Genomic DNA, 16327 nt, shown 5'->3' with positions numbered 1-16327 from the left:
TACAAGCCAAATAGCTGAATTGGAGAGTTTAATTGAGATTGAAGAGGTTGAAACAGGGAAAGGAGTAACCAAATAGGCACGTTGCAACGTCCTAGGGATACTAGATGGAGCTCTCATTATATGTTGATTTATAATCTATTAAAAATGCACAATGCTACTCGCTCAGTCCTTGAAAAAATAACCATTGATCATTGGGTATCACGTGGGGATGCTAAATTTGTTCTATAAAAGTTGGTAGCATTTGATTTCGTATTTATTTTACACCTTATGAAAGATCTTATGGGATATATATATATATAGTATTTGTTGAGTTTTACAGCATAAATCACAAGACATTTTAAATGCTATGCATTTAGTTGTTCGTGCAAAATCCTTGATTCAAAGTTTTAGAGATAATGGCGGTTGGGAATCCCTTTTACAAAAAGTACAATAATTCTGCCTTAAACATGATACTCAAATACTGGATATGCAAGTTGCTTATCTGATATAATTCGATTTCGGCGCAACAAAGACACCATAAGTGGAGCATCATTATCGGGTAGATGTGTTTAATACAACCGTAGATCAACAATTGCAAGAGTTGAATAGTCGTTTTAGTGTACGAATAACAGAGCTACTTACTCTAAGTGCGTCTATGAGTCCTATTGATGGATATGAACATTTTAATGTGGAAAATATTTGTCTCCTTGCAGAGAAATACTATCCCGAGGACTTTTTATAGTATGAAAAATCACATTTGAGGTATATTGGAGGATATATTTTGGAGGATATATTTTGGGAAATTATTAGGATATATTTAGTTTCCATATTTTATGCTTAGTATATATTTTATGCCTAGCATAATATCTTTTTGATATCTTTGACTATTTCCTAATTCTATCGGGTTTGGGAACGATGTATTATTTATTGGCCATGGCCATCAAGATTGTAATTCAAGTGATTGAGTTTATTCAATTTATCAAATTCTCTCTATATTTTAGCATGGTATCAAGAGCAGGTTAAACTTTCTTTTTTTTTTTCCAAACTCATAATATGGCCGGGGATGATGAATTATCTCCTATGTCACCCCCTCTCACACGTGTGGTTTCTGGAGTCCAGGGGGGAAATATTCAGTCCATGGTGTTTCAAATGCAATTACGGAATTGCTTGGTAATGTTAATGTTCCCGATAATCGTTTGAATGGAAAATTTGATGCTACCTCTTGGATTATTGACACAGGGGCAACTCATCATGTAACCGGAGACAAATCTTGGTTGTTTGATACACAGTGTCTAGAGTGTCCTGTTGGTCTTCCCAATGGTGACACCGTATTGGCTTCTTTAATTGGTTCTGTTCGTTTGTCGGACAAGTTTATTCTAACCGGGGTTCTTTATGTTCCTAATTTGAGTTGCAATTTGCTTTCTGTGTCACAAATTATCGATGAGCTTAATTGTACTGTCCAATTTAACCCTTATATGTGTGTTGTACAGGATCAAACGAAGGAGCTGATTGGAACGGGAGTTAGGAGAGACGGATTATTCTATTTTAGCAATTCAGATTCGGTGAATCACGTTGATGTGGGTGAAGCAAGGACGACCTTGGAGTTGTGGCATCGTCGAATGGGTCATCCCTCAGAAAAAGTGGTTAAGTTACTTCCTCATGTTAGTGGCAATAAACATAATCTTTCTAAAGGGTGTGAGGTATGTATGCGTGCTAAACATCCTAGAGATAAATTTCCTTTGAGTGATAGTAGAGCTTCTAGGGTTTTTGAGAAAATACATTGTGATTTGTGGGGTCCGTATCGACATGTTTCTTCATGTGGAGCTCGTTATTTTTTAACTATTGTTGATGATTATTCCCGAGCTGTTTGGATTTACTTGTTGGTTGATAAAACTGAGGTTTTTCGAATGTTTTTAGCATTTGTTGCTATGGTTGATAGACAATTTTCTCAAACCATTAAGGTTGTACAAAGTGACAATGGCACTGAATTTAATTGTTTGCATGATTATTTTAGTGTTACTGGAATTATTTTTCAAACCTCTTGTGTGGGGACTCCACAACAGAATGGGAGAGTTGAGAGAAAACACAAACACATTCTTGAAGTTGGGAGAGCTTTAAGGTTTCAAGCCAATTTGCCTATTTATTTTTGGGGGGAATGTGTTCTTGCCGCTGCTCACCTAATTAATCGTACACCCACTCCCTTGTTACAAAATAAAACTCCATTTGAAATTTTGTTCAATAAACCTCCCTTATTTGATGCCCTTCGTACTTTTGGATGTTTGTGCTTTGCTCATAATCAGAAAACAAATGGGGACAAATTTGCAAGTCGAAGTAGGAAATGTATTTTTGTGGGATATCCCTTTGGGAAGAAAGGATGGAGATTATATGACCTTGAGTCAAAAGTTTTTTTTTTGTGTCACGTGATGTGAAATTTGTTGAGGAAGTGTTTCCTTTTTGTAGTCCGGAATTTTTGAATATAGAGTCCACGAATTTTGATCAAAATAATGATGTTCATACGGATTTCATGGAGTATGAGGTGTTTGATGATAATGAAGTAGTTATGGGCGACGAGAGCATTTTACAGATCAATGAACAAGCTGTCACGAGTGTCGAAAATATTTTCCAACACACGCAGCAGCCCGAGACAGACCATGCCGCAGCCTACCCGCGGCAGCAGGGGCCATCCCGCAGGCAGGCCGCGGAGTCTGCTGCCCAACAGCCTGTCTCCCCGCAGGAAGATGCCGCGGGCGCGGGCTATGATGCCGCGGGCGCGGGCTATGATGCCGCGGGCGCGGGGTCGGCTTCCCAGTAGCAGCCCGTTAGTTCTGCCTTCCCCGATGGATTTCCATCGGGCGATGGGTCGAGTGATCACCGATCGAGTGTAGAACCCTTAGGTAAGGGGTTCCGTGAAAAAATTCCCAATGTTCGTCATCGTGACTATGTGACTCACTCAGTTTTTGCTAAAAATCCGTCTCCGTCCACTCCGTCTCCAATCCCTCCTTCAGGTACGCCTTACCCTCTAGCACACTATATAAATTGTGACATGTTTTCTGTGAAGTATCGCAAATTTCTTGCAGCCGTTGTTTTGGGAAAGGATCCAAAATCCTTTAAAGAAGCAATGAAATCCGAAGGTTGGCGACGTTCTATGAAAGAAGAAATAAGGGCATTGGAAGATAATGGAACTTGGACATTGGAGCATCTTCCTCCCGGCAAGAAAGCACTAGGTTGTCAATGGGTGTATAAGACGAAATTTTTGTCTAATGGTGATATTGAACGTCTCAAGTCACGTTTGGTTGTTTTTGGTAATCATCAAAGAGAAGGTATTGATTATGGTGAGACCTTTGCTCCGGTTGCAAAAATGACTACTGTTCGCGCTTTTCTTGCTATAGTAGTTTCAAAAAACTGGGAGATTCAACAGATGGATGTTCATAATGCTTTCTTACATGGTGATCTTGAAGAAGAGGTGTACATGAAATTACCTCCAGGTTTTGAGAGCTCGGATTCGAGTTTGGTGTGTCGTTTGAGAAAGTCTTTGTATGGGTTGAAACAAGCTCCGAGATGTTGGTTTGCAAAGCTCACTACAGCTTTGAAAGGGTACGGTTTTATTCAATCTTACTTTGATTATTCTCTTTTCACATACACTAAAGGCAATGTTCATATTAATGTCTTAGTTTATGTTGATGATCTTATTATTTCTAGGAATGATTCCGCTGCATTAACCGTGTTCAAAGCTTATCTTGGTGACTGTTTCAAGATGAAGGACCTTGGTCCTTTGAAATATTTTTTGGGCATTGAAGTTGCTCGTAGTAAATCAGGTTTGTTTTTGTGTCAACGAAAGTACACCTTGGATATTGTTTCTGAAGCAGGGCTCTTGGGTGCGAAACCAAGTGGTTTTCCGATTGAGCAGAACCACAAGCTTAGTCTTGCTAGTGGTGAGTTACTTGCGGATCCTGAGTCTTATCGTAGACTAGTAGGGCGGTTGATTTATCTCTCGGTGACTAGACCAGATTTGGCATATTCGGTTCATATTCTTTCTCAGTTTATGCACGAACCTCGGATTGAGCATTGGGAAGCAGCTCTCAGGGTGGTTCGTTATTTAAAGGGTACTCCAGGACAGGGTATTTTGTTAAGTGCAGATAGTGACCTGACTTTGCAGGGTTGGTGTGATTCAGATTGGGCGGCGTGTCCTCTTACCCGTCGTTCGTTGACTGGTTGGTTAGTTTTTCTCGGTAAATCTCCTATTTCGTGGAAAACCAAGAAGCAACCCACGGTATCTTTCTCTTCTTCTGAGGCTGAGTATCGGTGCATGGCTTCAACCACACATGAGTTGAAATGGTTGAAGGCATTTCTTTTGAGTTTGGGTGTCCAACACCCTAAGGCGATCAAGTTGTTTTGTGATAATCAATCTGCTTTACATATAGTTCGAAATCCAGTTTTTCATGAACGTACAAAACACATTGAGATTGATTGTCACATTGTTCGTGATGCTATTACAGAGGGCTTAATTGCTCCTTCCTATGTCTCCACTAAGGAGCAACTTGCAGATATTTTCACTAAGACGCTTGGGAAGTCTCAGTTTGATCATCTTCTTTCCAAGTTGGGCATTTACAATCCCCATGCTCCAACTTGAGGGGGGGTATTGGAGGATATATTTTGGATATATTTTGGGAAATTATTAGGATATATTTAGTTTCCATATTTTATGCTTAGTATATATTTTATGCCTAGCATAATATCTTTTTGATATCTTTGACTATTTCCTAATTCTATCGGGTTTGGGAACGATGTATTATTTATTGGCCATGGCCATCATGATTGTAATTCAAGTGATTGAGTTTATTCAATTTATCAAATTCTCTCTATATTTTAGCAAGGTATCAACTTCAACAATTTTATAGTGATGTTCCTAAGCACTCAAATATGATGGACTTGAGCATCAAAACTGATTTGTGTAGAAGTTGGTGGAGACTAGGAAATCAGTTGGTTATCCAATAGTTGATAGATTGATTCGGCTTATTTTGACCCTTCCAGTTAGGACAACAACAACAGAATGAGCTTTCTTGGCATTGAAAATTGTGAAAACTAGTCTTCGAAACAAGATGGAAGATGACTTTCTTTTTCTATTACTTGCTAGTGTATATTGAGAAGGAGATTAATTGTTGGAAAATTTGAAATAAAGTCAATTATTATGGAGCTTGCAAGAAACCACTAAAGATAGATCCAACCATAATTTTTAAAAATAAAGAAGATTTCAAGAATACATACAAGATAGCAATCTCCATAAAAATAAAAGAGATTGCAAGAATAATTCCTAAAACTCCGTGCATGGACAAATGGAGCAAGTATTCAAAAACAGAGGGAGTACGACCCTGTTCTCTTTAAATTATTCTCAGTTCAGCTCCAATAAGTTCACTTTTTAATTTCTTTCTCTCACAAAATATTCAGTTCAATTCAGCTATAATAAAGTTCACTTCAGCTCATTTTAGTCAATCAGAATTGGCCCTACATAAGTTCATGTGAGAGTGTAGAGAAAATGTGTTGTAGTCGTGGTCGATGGATTTTATTATATACAAGTGAATTTAGAGAAATACTCCATTCGTCTTGAAATACTTGTTGTACTTTCCTTTTTCGGCTGTTTTTAAATACTTGTTTCATTTCCTTATTTGGAAAGCTTTTACAATATTAAATTCATTTCTCTCACCCGGTGGGCCCAACATAAATCATATTTTATTAATTTCATATTATCTATCCTCCAATTCTCTAAACTACTTTTGCATTTTATAATTTTTTATTCTTTCACGTACCCCACTACCTTTATATTTTATTATTTTCTCCAATTTATTCTAAAACTTCGCGCTAAAAGAAATGAAACAAGTATTTAAAAATGGAGGGAGTACGCTGATAAAGTTTGCTTCATGTACGTAAATATTTTATAACCTTTTATTGTATTTCATATGACTTTTTTTTTGTTTTTATGAAATGTATCATGTTATACTAACTTTTGAGTTTTGATAGTATATTTCATTGCATAATGCTAATACTTCCAACTTTCACAATAATATAAAAATGTTAAAGCTATGTCGTCATTGGCAAGTTTACTATGTCCAAGATCGAGTCATTTCCAACTACTACGGTACTTAGTACTCACCCCTCTCCTAGTCTCATATAGAAAGTCTTGGCTCTTGAGTCTTGACTCGTGACTATTGACTTCATGGAGCACGATGGATTCAAGACATTAGAATAGAAATAAAATACTACTTTCGATTTTTTTTTAGCTATGACTTTGAAATATTTTATATCTCACAAATAATACTCCAAAGTTTCAACTAATTAAAATCGGAGGTAGTAGATAGTATATGTGTTATGAACTTATGTAGTGTCATGCATGGAAAAAAAAAAAAGAGTATTGAAATACAACCACATAGTTCGTATAATTCCGGCTAATTTTGGCAGCTGAGGAACTCTTACGAAGCTGAATTTATTGCAATTAATATGCAAGGAGCTTAGAATTGGCCATCAATATGAAGATAAATTTCAAACCTACGAGTACCGCTAGATAAGGCTTGTGGTGCTCCATATTCAGGATGTTGGAAGAAACATCTCATCAAATATATTGTCTCGATATGATCAACAATCCTTCTTGGTCTGTTCAAATATCTCATGCTTAATGGGAAGGAAATCGAGCGACAAACGTCTCTCAGCCAACTAGATGTTCCTTTAGACTTAATTTTGATTGTAAATGAGGACATTAGGGGCCGGGGGTTGCTTTGCCTCGCCTAATTTCCTCCTTAGCTAGGGCCGTTAGTGTTTTTTGTTCTAATTGTTTGTTGTGGCTTGATTTTTTTTTTTTTTTTTTTTAATTTTTAATTTTGGTTTTACTCAATTGAATTGAAATATAGTATTGTATTATTCATAGAAAAGACATAGAAATGCTATGTCGTTGCCTCCTCCTTAACAAGTATATATTGAACGTAATATGATATAATGATAGATCCGACCTTCCCGTTTTAAAATTATAGAGTAATGTGTCAAGACTTCAACCACAACCTCTTATTAGAAAACACAAATGTGTAGGTCGTCGTGTTTGGTGAAAACCTAAAAGTTGAATCTAATTGTATTAGTTGATTTTGACTAGCTTATTGTATTAACTAATTTGATTGACTTATTTTATTAGTTGACTGAATCAAAGTGTTGATTAATGCGAAGTAGCTGATTGCTTAAATTGTTTGATATGTGAAATGACTAATAAGTTAATTGTAGGCCAAGGATAGGTAGTTGAGATAGAACTTTAAATTTAATGAAAAAATATTCACCCTAAAAAAAATTATATTATACAATGAGTTTATATTATTATTTATTTTCCAAATATATAATTTTTTTTTATCATGGAACTAAAATGAATTAACGGTAAAAGATTACACGTTACCTTAAGAATTTTTTATTCTAAAACGCTATCTATACTTTTTTTTTAGGAAGAACATAATTTTGTTTTTCAGCGCGTTATGTATCCAGTTGGTCACACTATGTAACTGCTTGTAAAAGAACAAATTAGCCCATACTTGTAACATTGACTAAGTAACTTCTTATAATATTAAAGAAGTAACCCTGTATATACAGACTTCATACTCGTATTTGTTTTTAATGGTAAGAAAACAAAAGGCATTAGAAAAATTTGAGCTCGGGATCACCTATGCAGAGATAGAGATCCCAAACCCATACCCATCCATTCCATTCCGCGCCAGCAGGTTATCTCGGAAGCACCCCCCCCCTCAAACTCTTTCAAACTCAACTTCGACGGTTCACTCAAAAACAACTCAGCAGCAGCAAGTGTCATCATTAGAGACAACACTGGTTCCCTTATCGTAGCTCGTACTTTCAACCTCGACAACACCACTGTTTTAGTTGCAGAAGCTACATCTCTCCAAAAAGGGATCCTTCTCGCTCTTCAACACGGGATTCAACATTTAGTCATTGAAGGGGATAATCTCATAGTAATCAACGCACTCAAGGGAGTTTGGTCCATTCCATGGCAAATCGATCACATCATCGCTGACATCCTCAATCTTGTTCAAAGGTTTCAACAATGGGATATTCATCATGTTTACAAAGAAGCAAACAAAGCAGCAGATTGAATCGCGAATGTAGGTCATCTTGTTAATGATAACATAGACATTACACTTTGTACTTCCTCATCTTTGTACTCTATTATTTCGAGTTAAGTACAAAGTTGGGGTCTAAGTTTTTCACCTTTTGGGACCTGAGTTTTTTTTTTTTCGCCTTTTGGGACCTAGAGTTAAGAATCCGGTAAGTTAACTCACATTTAACTCACCTGAGAAAAACTTAGTCCCTTAGCACTCATTTTAGGGAAAAAAACATAATCCCTTCTTCTTTTTTTATAAAAAAAAAAATACAACATAAATATTGTCAAACCAAAAAACACAGACGAATCGTTAATAAATTTTTTAAATATAAATTTTTATAAAAATATTTATAAAAAATCGATGGCAATCTTTTGATTCCTTAACCTTATTGCAATTTCTTTTAAAAAAAATTAAAACTTAATGCAATTTCTCCTTCATTTGGGCAGCCATCTTCACTATTCCCAGCAACCCCTACGACCTTCACCTCCCCAAAATCACCCAACCATTGCAGCACCACCTCCAAGTTCTCCAACCACCGTCCACAACGCTTCCAGCAACCACAAATCGCACCAATTTCGATTCAACTATGTTGTAGATTTCGTATACTTTTACCTACTAATTACTTACTTTTTATGCGTGACTTCAACATTAATATAATTGAGACCTCGCTTAACTTGATATCTAATATATACATATCAAATACGGAAAAGCATAGCATAACCTATTATCAATAATCAGCGACTCTATAGATGGCGGCCGATAGTCATGATATGTGACTAATTAATTACCTATTTAAAAAATGATAACCTGACTATAAACTATATACTACGTATGTATAAGTTAAAGTTTTTTTTTTTTTTTTTTTTCTATTATTACCAAGTTAAAAAGGGTTACTTCCTAAAAATATATAAATTGTCATCTTTGAATATGAAGCATAAGTTAAGATAAGTTTTTATTTATTTATTTTTACGTATAATTACAAGTATATAAATTGAACTATACTTTTTTTTTTGACGGGAAATTCACTATTTTAACAATATATTTACAAGTTTATTTTGGTTTATTATTGTGTGTTTAGTTAGCGTGCTTGCAATTGTTTATCATTCATAATGTTTTCTAATTATTGTATATAATGAGTTAATGACAGTTGTGTTGTACACCATCGATCCATACTAAGCTACTAACCTCTCTAATTGTTAATATGTTATTGTACGTGCACTACCGTCATGAACAACATTAAATTTTAGAAGAGAAGAAAAACCTTTTAATAATTAGTGTTGAAGTTAAAGGAGAGAAAATATAAAAATTAATAGCAAACTTTAGCCTTGTAATTAACCACATGTGAGAGAGAGTAATAAATGAAGGGACTAAGTTTTTAACTAAGGGACTATGTTTTTTTACTCACCTTTAGTTACTTTTGGCCGGAAATTGGACCATAGGTCCCAAAAGGTGAAAAAAAAAACTGTGGTCCCAAAAGGTGAAAAATTAAAAAACTTGGACCCCAATATTATACTTAACTCCTATTATTTCTTCTGATGCATTAGGAATACCCCTCGTGAGGAGGAGTTCCTATTGTTTTTCTTTTTTCTTACCTTTGAAAGAAAAAAAAAAAAAGATAAAATTTGGTAAAAGTTACTCCCTCTGTTTCATAATGATGTTCCTGTTTCGCAAATCGATGCAAAATTTTACCCATCTTTGACCGCAAATATCTTTAATCTCACACTAGTAAAAATTATAAAAGTTAGATATTAATAATCTACTCACCAAGACGAATCAAACTAGATCCCACATGACTATATTTGCTCTTATAGATTAAGAGAAATGTAGAATATTCTCTCTTTCTTAAAAAAGTCAAAGATTCAAAACAGGAACAAACAGAGGGAGTAAATGTTGTGCAGTACAAGTACAACAGATTTTTTGAAAGTGTAACGTTAATTTTTTTAATTTTTTTTTAAAAAATAAAATCCCAACTGCAAACAGAATAGACACGCAAGATATCCAATAAGAGAAAGCCACGTGGAATATACACATAAAAAAAAAATTCTGGAATATTTCCTTTCCTTCTCCTACCTGGAAAACAATTTACATACCTATTTCTTCAATTTCTCTCTCCTCAATTCTTGCAAATTTATCTCTTCCTCTGTCCTTCAACTTTAATCACCTGATTTCGTTACCAATTCATCTTAATCTTTCATTATTCAAGAAACCCTCTTTCAATTCACAAACCCTAATTTCCTCACTTAATTTTCTTTGATTACTCAACTTATGGCGTTCAGAGGTGGTGCTGCTCCTTTTAGATCAAGGTAATAACGACCAATCAATTTCAATCATAAAAATATATTCTTCAATTTGAACATGATTCTAATTTTTGAAGTGAATTTTAATTTTAATTTTTTTTTGAGTGTAGCGATGGGTTGAGTACTCGGCAGGTGGGAAATTCAGATGAGATTCAATTGCGGATTGATCCAATGCATGCCGACCTTGATGATGAAATTATTGGTCTTACTTCACAAGTTCGAAGGCTTAAAAATGTAATTTTATTCTTATTCTTTCTTGTCTTGATTATTAAAGTTTCATATATTACTTTAATTACATGAAATTAATTAGGTAATTTATAACATTATTGGATGTAAATATTTGGAATTAATAATGTGTTTTGAAGTAGTATTGATTAGGGAGAACTATAGGAGGTATTTGATTTGCCACTGGTTTGGATTATCTAATTTCAGGGATTTTATGGGTCGTTTGGTAGTCGGTTATAGATAGCATTAATGGATCGAATTTTAGTGTAATTTGACATGAAAAATAACAAGCTGGATTAATGGGTTTGTTTTTTATATGCTTAGAATTCAAGGTAGCATCATCACCTGTTGTATATGATTGTTTTGTTCTTATTTTTAGAGGACTGGGCGAGCTATTATTGTATCTAGTTTCATACATGTTTGCTAGAATATATTGTTGAATTGTGGTCTTGGTTAGGTGCTTTTGCCACAAGGACGACTAATCGAGGTTCAAGATGGTTGTTTTATTAGGAACTTAGATATTGCAACCTTGATTTCAAGTCTTGAGATTCTTCAGTTCTTGATTTGGGTTAATGATTTCTGGAGAGTTGTTTAAACCTTGTTGAATGACTAAATATGAATTTTTTAAGGAAATTTTTCGTTTGGTTAGCTGCCTCAGCACTTCTTAGGTCCTTTGTCTTGGTTCAATTTTTTATTTACTTATGTTAAACACTTGCCCTTTTATTTGGTTCTTTGAATTGGTCTCTAATTCTATGATTTTTATACAGGTAGCACAAGAGATTAACTCAGAGGCGAAACTTCAGAGTGACTTTGTAGATCAATTGGTAAGGCATCAGCTTAATCTTCTATAATTTATAGCATTTTTTCCTTTGACTCGATATTTTGAAAATCTGTTAAGTTGTATTTCTGATATCATTGCTTGTTTTCTCTTTTGGGTACTTTTATATTCATCAAATGCAACTCTTGACTAGCTTGAGAATTGACATGCCTTATTATAAGTATTATTTTGTCAAATATACCTTGAGAATAGGTTCCTGCTTTCCTCTGTTAAGAATTTTCTTGCTCCTCAAACTATTGCTGTGTTGCCTTCTTTCCCATTCACCCTCTTTCTGTTGGAATTTCTTTCCATTATCTGAAATTCTGAACCCCAACAAAATCAGAATTGGTTCCATATTCTTGCTAATGTTGATGAGTTTCTGTTTCGGTGTTGCTGATACCAGTAACATGACCAGTTTTCTGGCTTTCTTGTCATATGTTTGATTGGCTGACCTCTTTTAGGATTACACTTTTTTAAGTATATTCTGAAACTTTTCCGTGTGTGGAAATTAACTCAACTTTTGGGGATTTTCGCAATTTACATGCATGAATGAGCTTGCTTATGTGGTGACTTTTTAGTTGAACAGAATGATATGAAAATGAAATGTTTTTAATGTTCAAGTCCTGAGAAAGGAGATAGTGAAGGTTGCTGTGAATCATTTTGTTCATTAATAAAACTACTACGATACAGCAAACTACTCTGATGCTTTTTATGACGTGTGTTTTTTCTGATACAGCAAATGACCCTTATCAAAGCTCAAGCTAGTTTGAAGAACAACATGAGGAGAATAAACAGCAGCATTGTGCGAAACGGATCAAATCATGTAATGCACGTTGTTCTTTTTGCTCTTTTTTGTCTCTTCTTGGTTTACTTCTGGTCCAAATTTTCCCGACATTAAGCAACTGAGTCTTGTTACTCCTTAGAGAAGCTTCAATTGTACTGTACATCTTCCCGAGCAAAAAAAATGAAGTTGATTCTAGTTATTTTCAAAAATATTACTCCGTATCTTTCAGATCTTTCTATTTGTCAATATTTGCCGAAGCATATTTTCGGATAAACTCTATGAATCTATCACATTGATGCGAAACTTATTGCATAATTGAATATGTTGAGAGCCACATTTCGACAATATTTAACGCTTGATCATTAACAAATACGATAAAGCTTGATAACATTGACATCAAATGCTACGGTAATTCTTTGTGTAGTACTCTGTATATTCCTCTTGAAGTTAATGTGCACCTTGAAATGGGATCTCTCGACCTCAATAATGATGGTGATTACTGAATTGATGCTAACAAAGAACCCAACTCCCACACACATACATCAACCACATCAATAGACGCGAGTGAGGAGTGAGGAGTGAGAACTATGAGTCTATGAAGAGATATCTCTTTTCGTTTATGCATAGTGTGCTCACTTTTTTCGAAGTAATATAGTAACAGCATAAGTCTCAACAGGTTGAGCATCAACCAAACGTTGGAATGCATGATAGTTGAGTTTATCATACAAAGGGCCGAGTATTTCTTCTCCAAAGTAACGCGAAACTAGTGATTCTGAAAATGCTCTAATGAAGTTTGTTATGTTACGAGCTCTTTCCCATTTATCTTCAATTTCACGTGCCACATCAATCGCCATTGTCTTACAATTTTCAACTGTGAATGACCCTTCCATTTCAACTATGCTTTCTAGTTGCTCCGCGCTTGCGTAATATATCGGGAAATCGATTTTGTCTAACTTCTCTTCTTTAATTAATCCCTGAAGAGCACATAATTGTAAAGACAACTCTTAAACGAAAATTAGATTGCAAAATGCTTTTTGTTCAATCATGAATCAATAATGATAAAAATTAAAAATCCATGCACTAGGCCGAGCACAAACCCACATATAAGCCTTATAGGGTTCCTTCAATACCATAGTGGTAATAGTTGGAGTAGCTCACAATATTATATGTTAGCGTTTGTCTTTTAATTTTTTTTTAATGTGGTAGGACTGCGATCACATATTCACATGTCAGTTATTATGCTACAGTGAATTGATAAAAGTAAAGAGAATGTTAGACCTCGGAAACAAGGCTAGTAAGGGCCTTAGTGAGTAATTTGAGCTCGAATGACGTCCAAGTTAATGAATCAGTAGAACACGGTCGACCACTAAGGGTCAAGAGCATACAACCATTGCCTACCACTTCGTCCGAGCGATGTTGAAGGAATTGGGTGAAGTCTTGTTCAAATTGAGCAAAGTACGCCTTGGCAACTTCCTTGAGGCTTGTTTCACTTATATAAACATTCCCCTTGTTTATTGATATACCTTGCTCATCGTAGAGTCCACGTGGTGCCTTTACATATTACATTATCATGGAATATATTAATTAGCAAACTTAAGTATGAGACAAGAAATGATTAATTAGCAAACATAAGTATGGGCCAAGAAAGAAATTAATTAGCAAATTTAATAAATTTAAGTATATATACTAAAACCCATGAGAATGACCGATGATAAAAGAAAAGTTAGATATTTGGTAGTACTATTTGAATGTACAAGGTGAAACAATTCCAACAAGATCTTATAAGAAGTACTTGTTTCACAAATTTTATTTCACGGATCTATATATATTCTTGTATCAATAAATATTCACATTAATTGTAAAACTTTTCATCATGTATGTAGAGAAATAACGTTTGAACAGTATTAATTCAGTGAAAATCAGTAAAACTTAAAAGAATAAGTCAGCTATCAAAACAAACCTTAATTAACCAGTGAAGGGTGTAATTTGCATGGACCAAATGCAAAGTATTCCGGGGAAAAAGCTTATCATAATAAGAACCAGGAAGAACCTTCACGAAGCACGTGGATAAACCATCATCTTTTGTTTTAAGTTCCTCCAAATTCATCAAATGTCTAAATAACAAATTGAAATCATTTGAGGGAAGATCATTCATGTATATTTGAAGTTGATTCCTTATCATTTTTAAATCGTTGCACTTCTTTTGCACAATTCTTGTCACCAATGCTACAAAAGCCAATGGAACTGGGCCCACACCACATCCCAAATCAACAACATTAACGTTATTAAGGTTAAGGCAATTAGGTAGGCCTTGTTCTTCTGAAATTAGAGACTGTATTGTATTCTCCAATAATTTTTGGGTCATCAACCATGCCTCCTCCTATTTCAATAATTTGCAATAAGAAGAAACAAAGATAAAACAAAGATTACTAAACATTGAACATTGTTCAATCAAATTTTAAGTGGTTTTTTTAATTGATAATAAACAACGAATTTGAACATGACCAAAGGTTAAACAATCAGGAGAGAGATAAATATGTGTTTATCAACACCTCTTTAGAAGTACTTCGTATATTTTAATTGATGATTAGTTTTGAGTTTTTGAATAAAAGAACATACAGAACAGAACTTCTTTCAACGTAATTTGTAGTTGTTAATTTAATAAGGTGATAATAATACAACTAAAAGAAGATCGATTACCTGCACAAAAGAATTTTGAAAATAGCTGAGCTCTCCATCACCATTTTTCATATGAAAAAAATCCTTTAGCTCCATCTCTCTGTGTTTCCTTGCATGACTCTAGCCAATTAAAACCCTCCCATTTATAGCACATATCGGTTTTTTTAAGTATCCCAATTTGACTGGACATGTAGGACAATGTGATATTTTATTATCCATCAATAATATAACAGTAACAAACTATGTATTAATTCAAAAATAAATAAACTATGCATTGAAACGATTCTAACAAGATTTCACACAAGTACTTTTATCTTACGCATAAATCACCAATATAGATTAAAGAGGAATATGCTAATAGTCAAAATTTGACACATGAAAATATTTAGGAATTCTTGCAATTGCGACAGTTGCCAAACATACATATATAGAGAAAGAAGTGCCTAAATGTTCAATCTTTTCATTTTTTTTAAGGAGTATGGAGTAGTAAAATAAAAGTCAATTTGTTAATTTCTACTTGTTAAGTTGTCTTATCGTAAAAACTTATTTTAGTTGCAATTTGAAGTTTGGTAGTAGCTCTTAACCCTTTCAAATTAAATTTTATCTAATCTAAGTTTTAAAAAGTGTTTATGTCAAAAATAAGTCTGAACATAATGTGATACGGCAGAGTGGAAGATAATTATGATCGAGATGGGTGATAAATAAAATAAACTACCATATATAATTGGAATTGCCAACTTCCTAACATACTTCCTTGATTCAAGCTGTAGCAAATAGCAATTGTCGTCCACATACATGATACATACTGACATACATGATACATACTCTTAATTAGGTAATGAGCGATCCTTTTCGCCCAAGTTTCCTTTGCACATGCTTTGCTGAATCAATTTAACACTTCTAATCGATCATGAAGTATAAAGCAAGCCCATGCATATGCATTATTTTTAATAAGAAAGGTAAAGAAGAAATGGTTCGATATCCTGTGAGCGTATGAGATCGCTTAAAAAAGCAACATAATCCACTGCTCGATTTATTTCACAATAGTTGATAGACATAAATACATATACAAATAGATTGTGGAATAAAATCAATTGATTTGTTTCAAAAAAAAAAAAAATAGATTGTGGAATAAGGAGAAATGATGATAATAATAATAATTAAAAAAATTAATGCGAAGTAAGAAATTAATAAATTACTAATCCCTTCGTAATTTATTATTCTATTTCTCGTGAGCATGTATTACGTCCTCCGTATTTTATGTCGATGCAAATATTTAAATAGTTATATCTTTAATTATCAAAAAATATATAATATAACAATTAAAAATTAATAATCTATTCGATTCCAACCAGCAAGTACCCACAACACTGTATTTTTTCTTATATACGTATGTATAAACCAC

The 16327-nt window shown here is 34.1% G+C and overlaps 3 protein-coding genes across 3 annotated transcripts; 2 read left to right on the top strand and 1 right to left on the bottom strand.

Moving 5' to 3' along the window:
• The first annotated feature begins 395 nt into the window (after positions 1-395).
• On the top strand, positions 396-5033 carry LOC145640574 (uncharacterized). Its single transcript, XM_081691826.1, has 7 exons — positions 396-468; positions 1099-1806; positions 2460-2701; positions 3038-3216; positions 3679-3746; positions 3846-4321; positions 4935-5033. The coding sequence occupies exons 1-7, from the start codon at positions 396-398 to the stop codon at positions 5031-5033; spliced, it is 1845 nt and encodes a 614-aa protein (XP_081547952.1).
• Positions 5034-10193: 5160 nt separating this feature from the next.
• Positions 10194-12452, top strand: LOC145638213 (bet1-like protein At4g14600). The gene is made up of 4 exons (XM_081689182.1): positions 10194-10423; positions 10528-10651; positions 11410-11466; positions 12196-12452. The coding sequence occupies exons 1-4, from the start codon at positions 10386-10388 to the stop codon at positions 12355-12357; spliced, it is 381 nt and encodes a 126-aa protein (XP_081545308.1). The 5' UTR covers positions 10194-10385; the 3' UTR covers positions 12358-12452.
• Positions 12453-12875: 423 nt separating this feature from the next.
• Positions 12876-15018, bottom strand: LOC145640573 (3,7-dimethylxanthine N-methyltransferase TCS1-like). The gene is made up of 4 exons (XM_081691825.1): positions 14944-15018; positions 14204-14623; positions 13522-13794; positions 12876-13217 (listed from the first exon to the last, which is right to left on the bottom strand). The coding sequence occupies exons 1-4, from the start codon at positions 15016-15018 to the stop codon at positions 12876-12878; spliced, it is 1110 nt and encodes a 369-aa protein (XP_081547951.1).
• Positions 15019-16327: the final 1309 nt, after the last annotated feature.

This window comes from Chenopodium album, chromosome 7 (genome assembly GCF_948465745.1).
Source record: "Chenopodium album chromosome 7, dcCheAlbu1.1, whole genome shotgun sequence".
NCBI lineage: Eukaryota > Viridiplantae > Streptophyta > Magnoliopsida > Caryophyllales > Amaranthaceae > Chenopodium > Chenopodium album.
This window is presented reverse-complemented; position numbering and strand designations above follow the sequence as displayed.